At 40.6% G+C, this 12746-nt stretch overlaps 2 protein-coding genes across 45 annotated transcripts in view; one reads left to right on the top strand and one right to left on the bottom strand.

Moving 5' to 3' along the window:
• Nucleotides 1-1614, top strand: part of shot (dystonin-like protein short stop) — a 118851-nt gene extending 117237 nt beyond the window's left edge. For 42 of the 44 annotated variants that reach the window (XM_066286616.1, XM_066286609.1, XM_066286606.1 and 39 more), the window contains one exon: nt 734-1614. In XM_066286616.1, the coding sequence (XP_066142713.1) occupies nt 734-893 (160 nt within the window). In that variant the 3' untranslated portion in view covers nt 894-1614. The remainder of the gene's footprint in view (nt 1-733) is intronic. The other 2 variants (XR_010732508.1, XM_066286622.1) reach the window with 2 other exon arrangements.
• A 361-nt stretch (nt 1615-1975) lies between these two features.
• Nucleotides 1976-12517, bottom strand: LOC136341532 (mucin-4-like). The gene is made up of 9 exons (XM_066286644.1): nt 12294-12517; nt 7906-7942; nt 6305-6357; nt 5961-6150; nt 5700-5909; nt 5031-5620; nt 4515-4908; nt 4073-4447; nt 1976-3891 (listed from the first exon to the last, which is right to left on the bottom strand). Exons 2-9 carry the CDS (start codon nt 7937-7939, stop codon nt 2597-2599), a joined length of 3141 nt encoding a protein of 1046 aa, XP_066142741.1. The 5' UTR covers nt 7940-7942; nt 12294-12517; the 3' UTR covers nt 1976-2596.
• Between the last annotated feature and the right edge of the window lie 229 nt (nt 12518-12746).

Genomic DNA, 12746 nt, shown 5'->3' with positions numbered 1-12746 from the left:
CTTACGTATGTTTTTTTTAGAATAGTTGGGTGAGGCTAAATGCTCATTCAAAATAATTTAAATGCATTTTTAATGTTTTCTAGAACGTGGAGATTTAATGTCACTTGTCCTAGGAACACATACGATCGCGTTCGGGACGATTGACGATCCTCGTAATTGTTAATGAGAATATCTCGAAATTTTGATATTTCCGCTTTCGGGCACGTGCCTTCTATACAATTAGCTACCGTACGTCTCTGTAAATATCTATGTTTCATCGTGATGAAAACCGGACATAACAACCGAAAACGACCTCATGTAACGAGGTTACTCCCGTTTTTCCTGACAGTTGGCGAATGTGGATAAATGCTAATTAGCAAATAATTTTCATCGCATCACAGAATTTCCTGTTCCAACTATTTTCTTGACAATTGGCGAATACGGGTTTGTGGAAATGTCCAGTTTTCAGCACGGTGAAAAATAAACGTGCGAGTATCTTCTATCATCTACAGCTCATGTGAGCGAATCGTGTCGGCGATATCGTTGTAAAGAAAGTTACAGAACCATACTTTGATGTGTAAATCGGCAATTTCCTCGTAAAACATATCCATAATAAACAATTTTGTAAAGACCTAAAAAATCATCACTAATTGATCGTGAGGCGCCGGCTTTGCAGCTCTTCAATAGCCGCATCTCGACTTTTATCCATTTCCTCAACACTTCAAACTCTCAAACGTCTTTTTCCCTTGTTCAGGACGCGAACACCATCAGGGTCAAACACCCCCGTGCATCCAGATCAACCCACCGCAGTATCCAGATTGTTGCGGAAAAATTCCGGGGCTTCGGACACGCCCACGGGCCAGGCTCGTCGGAAAAAATCCTCAATCGAGGACCGGGAGCCCTTTAGGTTATAATCATTAGAAATTAAAACATTTTTAGTTAGGTTTTTCTTAACTTATTTCGAACCTAAAATGACTGACATATGTTAGGTTTACTTGTATTATTCTAAAAAGAGTTGTTCATATTTTTGTATAAAACTTTGTTAATTTATTAAGGTCCTTTCCGGAGGGCGGAAATCGCCAGTTCTGCCTTCCGGAGACGCAAGTTTTGGTGTGAGCAATTCACACTTTTTCTCGTTTTTATTTTTTAAAATAAGTTTCTCTTTCACTTGCGTGAGTGTTTATATTATTTTTCTTTGTAAATTAGTTGCCATATATTTGTATAACAACCGAAATCGAATTATTTATATTTTTTATTTGTAAACTACACGTCGTGAGATATGACAATTTTATGTTTTCTCCCTTTTTTTGCAACGTTTTTCTATTGTATAATGTTTTGCCAACAGCTATAAAGACGGGACCATTTTCTTCTAAGTTTAGTTAATTTACTTTGTGTTTACTAATCGTTTTTTTCTAACCACAGCTTCATATACGATTATATTTTATTTTCTAAACTATTCTAATGCTAGTATTGATAATCTAGCAAATTGAAAGTGTGATTACCAGTGAGTGCAACTGACGTGCGGTGTTTGGCAATCGCCAGTGCGAAACGTCCACGTCAATGTGCCTTCTTTATAATAAAATATGTATTGCTTTTGTATTATTTAACTGTTAATAAAAACTAAATTTTATTAAATGTGATATGCTTCATTGGAATATTTTTCAAAAACATACATTCTTCTTAACTTCAGCAGGCAGCGACGTGCGAGGCCCAGCTCGGTGCTTTCAACACACAGTGGCGGCATGCTAAGCGTCCATTCGTAGGTATGTATACCAATTTCTTTAATTTAATAATTTGTCACATGAAAACCGTAAGTCACGCACTTAAAGTTCATTTACTGTTTTTTTCTTTTAACTATTTTGCCTTAAAAAACAGGCACGTGCAGGTATAGGCAAAAGTAACGTTTTTTTCAGGATTTTGGAAAGCCTTTGCTGGGAGCCCAGTCTATGACCATCTTCAAAAAGTTTCTATTGGGTACTTAAATTGTATACCAACATTTCGTTTTATATTTAAAAGTATATTACACACCAAATGTATGCCATTACATTATCGCTAAAATTGTGAGAGACCAATCGCATTTTAAGACCTAATAATACATAACCTTACATAGCTACCTGATGAGCGCTACATCAAAGGTTTGTTGGTAAACTGAGGAAGTGAATCTGATCCATGTGGCATCAACAAGCACTTGATGTAGCCAATACTAGAGCCAAAATATCGAAGCATTGATGTCTTTATCTGGGTGGTTATTCCTAAGGAAAGAGTTGAAGCCCTTATTTCCTCGTTTCTATGAAAGTCGCTCTTCGAGAAATATGATCTTTACTTCGGTTTTTTGACACTAGAAAACAATTAATCAAACCCCTGGGAATTTCGTCGAAAAGACAATTTCCCTTGAAGCAATGAAAATTATCTCCTGGGTAAAGTTACCAGGACTTTGATATAACGACCCTAAACAAAATAAATAATTTGCCTTTATACAAGAAAAATGCACTTCGTTATTTGGTGAATGCGCGAATTCTGCGCATTTGCAATAAATACAATCCACAATAAATAATTTAGTAGACACTATATCAGTGTTAAGTGAAAGGGAACCTTAAATAAAAACTCTCAGTTAAATTTATCTTTCTTTGGATTTTTCCTTTAAACTAGGGAAAAAGGCCTCGATGGGCAAAATGGGGTCATCCGTAGATAAAGTGAAATGGTTGGGAATGCTTCTACTGGTGGGCGCAACTGCATTGAACACCCCAGGCTTGTCATAGCCCTGAAAGGAGGACGTCAAGTCTGACACCCTTTGAGAAACCTCGTAGTCCTCGCTGCGCATTACGTCCTCAGTCATACTCTCTTCAATTATAAATTCCGTGGATTCTTCGTTTACATGTGGTAGCTCTGTTGTAGTCGTCGAGAATTGCTCTGTAGTACCTGACTCGGCTACATTTAAAGGATCTACCTCTCCAACAGCATCTTCATCACCCACATCCGAGTTATTAGTATCATTTTTCTTCAACTTGTCCTGAAGTCTGTTCTTCAAACTCGGATATTCAATCCTCCTTCTAGCAGAAAATAAATTGGGACGTATAGATATTTTGCTGGTGGACGTGGTTGCCTCCGGGGTACTTTTAGTCCGGCCGAAAGGTCTTAGTCTGGTATTAACAGCCTTGATAGTCCTCTCGGTGATTACATCAACAGCCTCAGTGGTAGTTCTCTGGTCATATTTCGGCTTTTTGGGCCTGAATCGTGTCCTCATGCTTGTAGATGAGGGCGGAGCCTCATCCGTAACATCCTCATCTATGCGACTGCTTGCTGTGGTAGGCCTGGTGCGAAGCCTACTTGGAAACCTTAATCTTGAATTGCTATTATCATTAGCCGTTTTGGTGGAAATTGTGGTTGTAGCAGGGGTAGTAGAACTATATTGATTCAACCTTTGTCTATACTCTTTCACGCTAAATTTGGGTCTATTTGCGGAATCATATTTGGTAGGTCGTTTTATCCTTGTAGATTTTACGCTACTTGATAATGGTACTTCAGTAGTCGTCGGTAGCTGAGACGTGAGTTCCTCACGTACGATTATTTGAGTCTGCGTGGTGTAATCAACCTCGTTTTCTGGGGCATGGAAGTGAGTCATGGTTTCCGGTTCTATGGTACTCGTAATACGAACTCTTTGGGTTGTAGGAACCTCTTCAATAAATGGCTTATTATGGTCTGGTTCTGCAGGTTCCTTTGGTGTCGTTTCAGTCTTCATTGATTCTTCAGGTTGTGAAGATTCTGACAGGAAGACTGGGTAGTTTTCGGGCTCCATTGAGGATTCCGTGGGTTCTTCGAATCTTTCGTAGGATGGGTGAAGACGTTTGCGTTGCACGATGTTCACGTCTATGCGTTCAGTGGTGCGTTCCCTGTTTCGGAAGTGATGTTTCCCTGCAGAAATGTCGGATGTTGAAAAATTATTGAAAATAAACAGCTGGCCGATTGAAACGTATGCAGTGAGTTTACATAAGGGAGTGTTTTACTATATAACCAGCTGCATCTAAGGCAGGTTTGAGACTTCCCAACTTTGGTACGTTTCATCCGTCGAACAATTTTCTCTTTACTTATTTACCTCTTTGTTTACTGTAAGCATCCTCCTCACTTTGCTTACTACTGTCTCTTTCTTGCTGGGACATCTGCACAAAACTCGGGGGTCTGGGCCTTCTTCTCTGAGGCCTCTCAGTCTCCTCCAGATTCTCCTGCGACTTCATGGATTCATAAGACTCCACCACTACCGGTTCTTCAGTGGTTGTCACGGGTTTCTTGGGCCTGGGCCTGCGACGGTTAGTAATTCTGGCCCTGGTAGGGTCTCTGGTCGAAGTAGGAAGAGTTGTGGGTACGGTAAAAGGTCTTCTAGGCCTCTCTTTTTCACGTTCGTTCTGAGTTGTGGTAATTTCATTGGATATTTCTCCATTATCATTCATAGGGAGAGGCGTGTCAGTACCATCTATAAAAGAAGAACGAAAACTGTACGGTAAAGTAACAAGGAAGTATCTAGATTAGAGATTTCGTACCTTCAGTCTGATATTCCGGTTTTCCCAGAATGGGATAATGAGTCGAAACATCCTTAATTTCAAACGGATTCTCCTTGAAAGCGTTATTCCTCAGTTTGTTCATTTTGTTGCTGACTTTACTGAACACAGTAGCCGCCTCGTTTTGAGTAGGGGAAGTGGGTAAAATCACACTTTCAGGTTTGTACGGAGTAGGCAGAAAGGGAGACACGTTCAAGTCCACTATTGGTGCCTGGAAAATAGGCGGTGGTCCTGAACTGGATACAGATTGGAAGAACAGTCCGGGCCTGGTGTTTGGCAGGCCTGGTTGCCGGATGTTTTGGTACTGGAAGAACGCGTCTTGAGGTCTGAATTGGTATTGATGGGAAGGAGTATCCAGCCATTTGCCTTCGGTTACCTATTCAAGAATAAATTTGATAATTTAGCTTATGGCCTGACTCAGAATTCAAGACAGACTTAACTGCTTCAAGCCTATTATTTGCTGAAGAATGGTTGGCATTGACTGCGACGTTAACTTACCTCGTATGTCAAGGTGCTGGGAGCATTCGAAGGTCTTGGCTTCTGAAAATCATAATCCACGTACCCAATCGGAAAATGATTCCTTCCAGGAACAGTTCCAAATGCTGCGGGCGCAACACCTTGCGAATACTGCTTCAAACTCTCTTTGGTGACTTGAACATCAACAGCCTGTTCCTTGACTTTGGGAACAGGCTTTTGCTGCTGATTTGAATAATCAAAAGTAGGAGAAACCTGAGACAAGTACTGATTGGGTCTCCCTCCAAACTGAGGCACATTGGACGTAGCATCGGTGGCCGGCCCTTCTTTGAAAGCGTACAAGGAAATTGTGTCCACTTTGCTTTTTTGCTGATTTCTGGTTCTTGGAGGCGGCGGTACGAGGTTTCTATGAAAATCTTCATTTTGCAATGGTTTGGCAACGAAGAAAGTGGGCCGTTGCAGGATATTGTCTGCGGGCAATGGGAATCTGGACAGCTCCAAATGGGCTCCTTGTTGGGTGATGCCAAAGTTGCTGTTGGCAAGGGCGAAGCCTTGAGCTTCCCTCGTTCGAACACTGCTCTGGGGGATTGGTTTGATGAAAGAGTAGGCTCCGCCTAAAGCAGAAAGGTCAGCATAAGATTCTGTAGCAATTGGAGTATGAATTTAGCAGCATAATTATATTCCCACTTTTACCATTATTCGAAGGCGGAGGAGGCAGGAACACTTCATTCCTGATACTGTGAGACACCATTTGCCCCTTGACCACTTTTTTTGGCTTCGACTGCAAAATCACTGGTTTTTTGATAGCCTGCAATTTTTTAACCTGTTGAGGTGAGCCTGAAGACGAAATTTGTGCATTCCCCGAGGGCAGGAAATAAGAAATTCCTTGCTTGGTTTTGGGAGCTAAAATTTCCTTTAATCATGCGGCTGTGATCCACCTAGAATTGCACATACCCTGCTGTTTGCCGTTATACCCAATAGTTTTATAGGGACTTTTCGATGCTTTTTGATTTAAAGGGGGTAAGGTGGTGTCCACATCATAGACCCTGTGGGTGCTCGAAAAGGGCGACAAATCCGACTCAACCGGGTGTCTTCTAGTGCCAACAATTGGTCTCCAACCGTCCGAAGACATTGATATTGAATCCTTAAAAACCCACTAATGAAATATCGGCAATGAAACCTTGTTAAATCAATTAAAAACGTAATAAATTAAATATGTTAAGTGTTAGTTCGCTGAGATCGGGTACTCTTAGCACCAGTCAATAATAGAAATGGGGTTAATGGTTCTTGAGACGTACCTGTATCTGCTGTGCGGTCGCAGCTAATGCTACCTGCACGAATATCGCCGTAACTGTAAAAAAGTGAAAATTTTAAAGCAATAAAAAGAAAACGCAATTTGTTGTTAGATTAGATTTAGAACATCTCCGCTCCAGGTGCAAAAGGAGACTGGCAATTTTCCATTGAGCAATCGCCATTAATCAGCCCCCAAAGCGACACATGCAAGTACGAGAAGTGCGTATCCATTACATTGTTATGTACAGAAAGAACTCCTTTCTCCTCCTTTTAATTTATAACGAAACGTTTGCTACAGATTTAATTGTTTACTAACACTATTATGCAATAATTACGACTATCTAGACCGATTATGCCCGAGAATTGCAAATCCGGTGAATTATGAATGTTCAATCAGAACCAAGACTTGTTTTTGCATGTAAACGTGCGATCTCCACAGTCAGGGATTTGTAATTAAATGTATTAATGATTATGTAAGCAAATCAAGAGTAAATAGTAACTGGTAGTGGTTCAAACCGGCGCTATTGCTGAAAATTGCCCAGGGCAAATTTAGATTCAAGTGCCGTAACGTTAAGTTCCTAATCTTTCATAATACTCAGTTTCAGTGTCATTCAACACTGGCCTGAATGTTTATTATTCTCCTTTCTGCCTCAATTAATATTGCGTCATTAAATGCCCGGGTTCCAGTCGGTCCAATCTTACGTCACCCTTCCGGACCTTTCCGGGGATTTTCGTTTACCAACTGGAACTTTCTCTTCGCCAACGGAATAGCTGCAGAGCTGACGCTGTGGGATCGCAATGTTTTAATTCGGATCGCTTGTCCGAAACGAAGTTTTCGGAAATTTATCTACTTCGAATTTCTCAATTCAGGTCCCCCTCGTGGGATCGACTTCGTCCGGACGTTACGAGAAAGCCCCAACATTCTCTCTTGTACGAGCTCCCGTGAAATTTCACAGCCCAGACATGACGGAGATTATGGCCGACAATGCGGTTAAAAACATGTAGCTTTTTTGGATCAAGGTCATTTAACACACGCTTTAACCAACCGCATTGACGGTTCTGACAAGCTAAAATCATCACGTATCACGTAACAACACCAGGACTTTTCGAAGAAAACCGCCATTGCTTCTTGTAACGGAATTCACCTACAGAATATTTGTGGGTAATTTCTGCCAAATAGTGACGTTTAGCCGTGGGTAGAGAATAGCATAGCGCCCGTGTATAATGGGCGTCATCCCCCCCAAAAACAATTATTCATCGGGAATGACAGCCGTCCTCATGTGCTTCTCCAGTATAACATATTTAGAGAGTGTTACAGGCTGAGAGCTCTCTTTGGTATCTTGCGGCTGATTTAATTCTGATGGTTTGATTCGTCGATCGCCTGGGGAGTGCGAGTTTATGCCTACACGTGGGGCTTCCCAATCTGCGTTCCTCTAGCGCCCGAAACGAATTGTGTGGGCATAAACGAAAAAACTCATTTTTTCTGAGAGCGATTACTTCATCTGCACTGCACAGGCGCGTCTTGTTTTGAGTCAATGGGAGGATTAATCAAGTTTAGATTTAAAAAAGATTAAATAAGCTTAGAAGGATGAGAAACAGGCCTTACCGTAAAACTCGACTTTCCACCGTACTGGAGGCATCTTCTGTAAGAAAAAATCAGAATTAATTATTTACCCGACGGACGATTAAATCATGTTCAAAACTTATATATACAGCGTGTCTAAAACTTGTGAAAGGGCTTAGCTAATCTTCAACGTGGAATTGGTGCAACATTCCCAAATTTTGCTCTTATTGTTACGCTAGTTCCCGAGATATTTAACAGCATAGACATTACAATTCCTATTGATTCAAGGAGATATACCCACAACAATTAAACGTTAAACAACCATATCAATTAGCCGATGCAAAACTACCACGCGATATTGTCGGCCGTATAGAATATGAATAGAATTCCACTTAACCCAGTTCTCTTTCGGTTTAATATTCAGGAGCACTTTTGATTTCGATTTTCGCTTTTAATGAATTCCTGCACGCTTTTTTGCCAATGCCTTTTAAATACTAAAGACTTTGCTAATTACCAAGCTTCAATGTTAATTGTTTGTTTTCCTCTAATGAAGGCCTTATGTAGAAACAGCTGGGGTTTGCCTTGATATGAAATTTTTGTGCTTAAACGTCTCAATTAGCAGATTTCTGCGTATAAGAGAGATTTTTCAAATCGCTAAGTGAACAGAGCTATCCGGAGGAAGTAAAATTTGATTCGAGTGTAAATAGGCTTAGGGCAAGTTTCTTAACCCGCTGTTATCTAGAACTTTAACCGAACTTCGAGGAAACGTATTCAACGGTTCCGCAGAAAATTTACTTGGTATTAAGGTGAGGAGAGTTTGAACGTTGATGATCCTGGGGTTTGTTACTGAAAGCCTGCTGAGTCCTTCTGGTTAAGATTAGCAAGACCTCGATATCTGACATGTTCGATGAGGTGGATAAGGGCATGATTGTCTTTAGAATAATTTCTTTTAGTCAGAACTACCAGGACGTGAATTCAGGGCAATAAAGTGGGGCCAGTAGGTGCCTTCTTTGTATTCATTGATCCAGGTATGCGGTTGAAGAACCTACGAAGAATAAATGATTTTAAAGACCTTTTGGCTTCAGACGCAAGACCACATCAGGCTCAAATGTGCACAAACAATTTATTCAAGAGTCACTTGGAGAATCAAATGTTAAATTTTCGATCTCTTCTGATTGGAAATCGCCAATTTCAGCTACCTCTATTTCTACCCATTTCGTAGATTTTTTCGCGGCATTTTGGAAATTTGACGTTTGGGAGAGAGCCGGAATTTTCCTGTAGCGTTCCAGTTCTTCGACTGATTTCCCAACCTGCACTAAATCTCAATACAAAGAATGAATTTCACCAAGTTCGTCGTGAATTGTTAATGAATTATGCGCTACGGCAGTTAAAATTTGTTATGGTCATGCTCGCTCGTGCTACGTGGGAAAAAGTTTCGACAACCAAATTTGACACGAATTATTACCTTGTTATTCATCATTAACACTTTAAGAAGTCTGCTGTTTTAGAATCAGAAAGTTAATTCGATTTATGAAAATTTACACTTCACCAAAACGTTTATAATAAATTATAAGATTTGTAAAAACTTGCTGTCGGAGTACAGGGTATCCCAATTGAAAAATTTCGGTCTGTAAAATTTTTAAATTGGGACACTGTGTATTCAAAAACTCTCCTACTAAATACGAGATTTCTGCGCACAAACGTTCCAAGCATATCGTTGCTAATATCAAGGAGCGATTTCTCAGACCATTTTATAAAGAAAACATCATAAGAACTTGAGCCGGTAAACGCTTCCTTGCACGGATGCTGAGTGCTAACAGTTCCAATTTTTTTATATCTTGCCCGTAGTGCCAACAACTTTTACATCCCTTGCAAAAAGCCAGAAAACGTAGAAGAAGACAAAAAAAAATAAAATGATTCCAATTTTCCGAGAAAAACGTTTAGTGGTGCACGTTAAAAGAGTTTAATAGAACTGGAACTTTTACCGCCCCATATATTGGCAGACGAGTGCTTGCTGACCCACGTTCTAACGAACTTTCCTTCGTAAAATGACTCGAGGAGTCACGCCCTAAAATGTGGGTGAGAGGTTCTGGAGCTGCTTGCATAGTTGAGATCAGCAAAAGAGCTCTATACAACCCCTACAAAATGTGGGGTGGTCAGTTTGAAATAAAACGCAGCTTGAATCAGCTCCGGCTTCCTGAAACCTGCTGTGGAGACTCCCTAAAATGAAAGATAAGATGGTAACGAGAGCATCCCCTTGCTGGGGCGGGGTGTCTCAGACAGTAAGGGCATCGTAAATGCTGTTGGGTCTTGCCTCATAGAATGCTGCTTCTAAGTCAAAGAAGAGCGCTAGCACTAAAATATTCTCTATTTTATGCATTGCTCAATGAAGAGCCATCTCCGTCAGCTCTCTGTTTAGTCCCTCTTGCAGCTTTGCTGGATCATACTTCATCTTAGTTCCACTGAATCAGGAGCTCCTGTTCGAAACTCCATGACTCGATTCCTTTCAGGTGTCCTCAGCTCCCGTTTAGAACGAAGTGGGTACGGTACGTTTATTTTTTTCTGAAAACACGGAAATCCATCTCGGACTTCTGAGGTGGAGTTACTGAAAATCAAAATCGCTTTTCTCCATATTTATCCACCTCGTCGGCTTCACTTTACACTTTTCGATATCCGGGCATCAACAACCTGTTTCAGGACCGGATCGAGAAATATCTCTAGTGGATATGAACCATGGTCGCAAAAAGATGAAAAAAAACATCGCTTATGGGGAATAATTAAAACGCCTTTTAAACACTACCGTAGTTTCACTTAATGGTCGTTTTTCCTTTAAGTGATATAACAAAATTAACAATCTGTGAACAACAAAACGAGGAAGAGTTGCACATATACATAAAATCAGGTGCAGGAAATTCTAAATTAAATTATTGCTGAACTTAAACATAAGTTACCAGGTCTCTTTGGGTAATAGGAGGAATACAAAAGCAGCGGCCAGAGATCTCTTTGTATTCTAATTGCGGCAGTTTCACACCATTTCTTCACCTTACGTAAAAAATGGCATATTTTTAATTATAAGAATTGCGTGACCAAAAAAAAAACACTCGTTTAAAACCAGAGCAAAGTTGCAAGACGAAGAAATACGAGATCTTATCGTTCACCTCTATGCATAACGTTCAAGGCATATCCTTTCATGAATACAATTTTCTCGGCAAGTTTTGACCTTCAGGAAATTCCAAAACAACAATCGAAAGTCCAGCAGTCAGTCCCATGGATTTTCTTATTAAAAATTTAACGCACATCCAAACTACGAAATTATGGTTGACATGCTTTCTGCTTTCATTCATGGTCAGCATGCAACAACATTGCTATTGAAGCATAAGCTTTTCGGTAGAAAGTGAGCGAAAATTGAACGCTTTTAGGATTTTTTTTAGCCAAACCTTATGGGAGGTTTCTTGTTATTTTTGGGCACTGAATTCGCAATAACTTTGTCATGTTCTGATTGTTTTGTGTGTATCCGTTTATGCAAAGTAGCGGGTAATTTGCCTTAGATCAGAGCACGTGAATAATTATGGCCCCTAAAATAATGAAATCGAGATATGGTTTAGTGTGCAATTTGCGGCTGAAATGCGTCCAAAAAGGACGAAAAAGCCTTGAAATTAATTTTTCAATAATTCTGCGCCATTTCCACAACTCTCCATTGCCGCTCTCTCGGATGTTGCTCCAGGTGGTCTGTAGGATATCGAAATCAAAGGGTTCTATGGGCCTCCTAGTGGAAATCGGAATCTTGGTCATTCCTAAAATCTGAAGGAAAACTCGTATTTTCGGCACGAAAATTCCACGATTCTGTCCGTTTAATTTCTCAATGATACGCCTGGGCCACGTCGAAATTATGCAGGGCAGAAATAGGGGTTTAAGGGGGCTCAATTGTGAACTCGCAATTCCAATCGTCTGATAAATGCGAGTACAAACATCCCTTAGAGTCAATATCGGACTTACGGAACGACGAAGTTGAAGGGCGGCCCAGGACGGTAGACCAAGGAGGGCGATGGAGTTTCCTAGTCGGCGATTTGTCTTGGAGGTACCGGAGGGGTGATTAAAAATTTTCGGCCCTTGCGCTTAACTCGCCAAGGCCGGCCCTGCTTCGAGTCATACCTGAACTCCTAGTTAATATGTTGGAAACCTCAATCCAAAATGTAATGAGGTGAAGACAATAAGAGTCATTAGAAATCATCTTATCGACGCTCTTAATGCAAATTTATTCGTAAAAATTCATATATCTATCGAAGCTCTGCGGGCACAACCGAACACGTACCAAATTCTTAATGCCGAACTCCCGAAAGAATAAAATGGGTCACAATCGCCGCTCTTCCAGCGAGTGCCTTAACACCTTTTCCCTGCAAAAATCCCACAACCCAAACCCTCACACCTACCTTCAACTGGTCTTCAACAAATCACTGAACTGAATTAACTTCGAAGCTCCTCGAACCACCACCGAAACCACAACCCGACCGCCGTGACTTAAAATCGATCAAATAAGATCAACAGTTCTTCAAGAAGGCGGAAGCACTTCTTGCAATGCGATATCTCGACAGGATCACGAGCAGGTGACTGCTATCGGCTTCTCGTCTTGAACCCAACCACAAACGCTTCCAACCGGTGGGGTATGGCGAAATCGAGATGGTATACCACCTATAGAAACCATAAAGTGGTGGGTAATTTTCTAATTGGGAAACCTGCACCCTGGAGTTTCTGTAGCACTGGGAAATCACGGAAATTTCAGTTAAATTGAGGTTTACTAAATTTAATTTCTTGTAGTTGACATTAATTTATATAGCAAAAAGTAATTTATTTCTTCATTGAATCACCATCGACCATTTATTAAG

Source organism: Euwallacea fornicatus, chromosome 10, assembly GCF_040115645.1.
Source record: "Euwallacea fornicatus isolate EFF26 chromosome 10, ASM4011564v1, whole genome shotgun sequence".
NCBI classification, from domain to species: Eukaryota; Metazoa; Arthropoda; class Insecta; order Coleoptera; family Curculionidae; genus Euwallacea; species Euwallacea fornicatus.
The sequence above is the reverse complement of the archived record's forward strand: the minus strand, read 5'-3'. Positions and strand labels throughout refer to the sequence as shown.

Bases quoted from the DNA above. Each gene is read 5' to 3' on its own strand.
- LOC136341532 (XM_066286644.1), bottom strand. From the start codon at position 7,939: ATGCCTCCAGTACGGTGGAAAGTCGAGTTTTACG. The intron at 6,151-6,304 runs GTACGTCTCAAG...TGGGTTTTTAAG, and splicing joins CGACCGCACAGCAGATACAG to GATTCAATATCAATGTCTTC. The intron at 4,448-4,514 runs GTACGAAATCTC...CTTCTTTTATAG, and splicing joins ACCGGAATATCAGACTGAAG to ATGGTACTGACACGCCTCTC.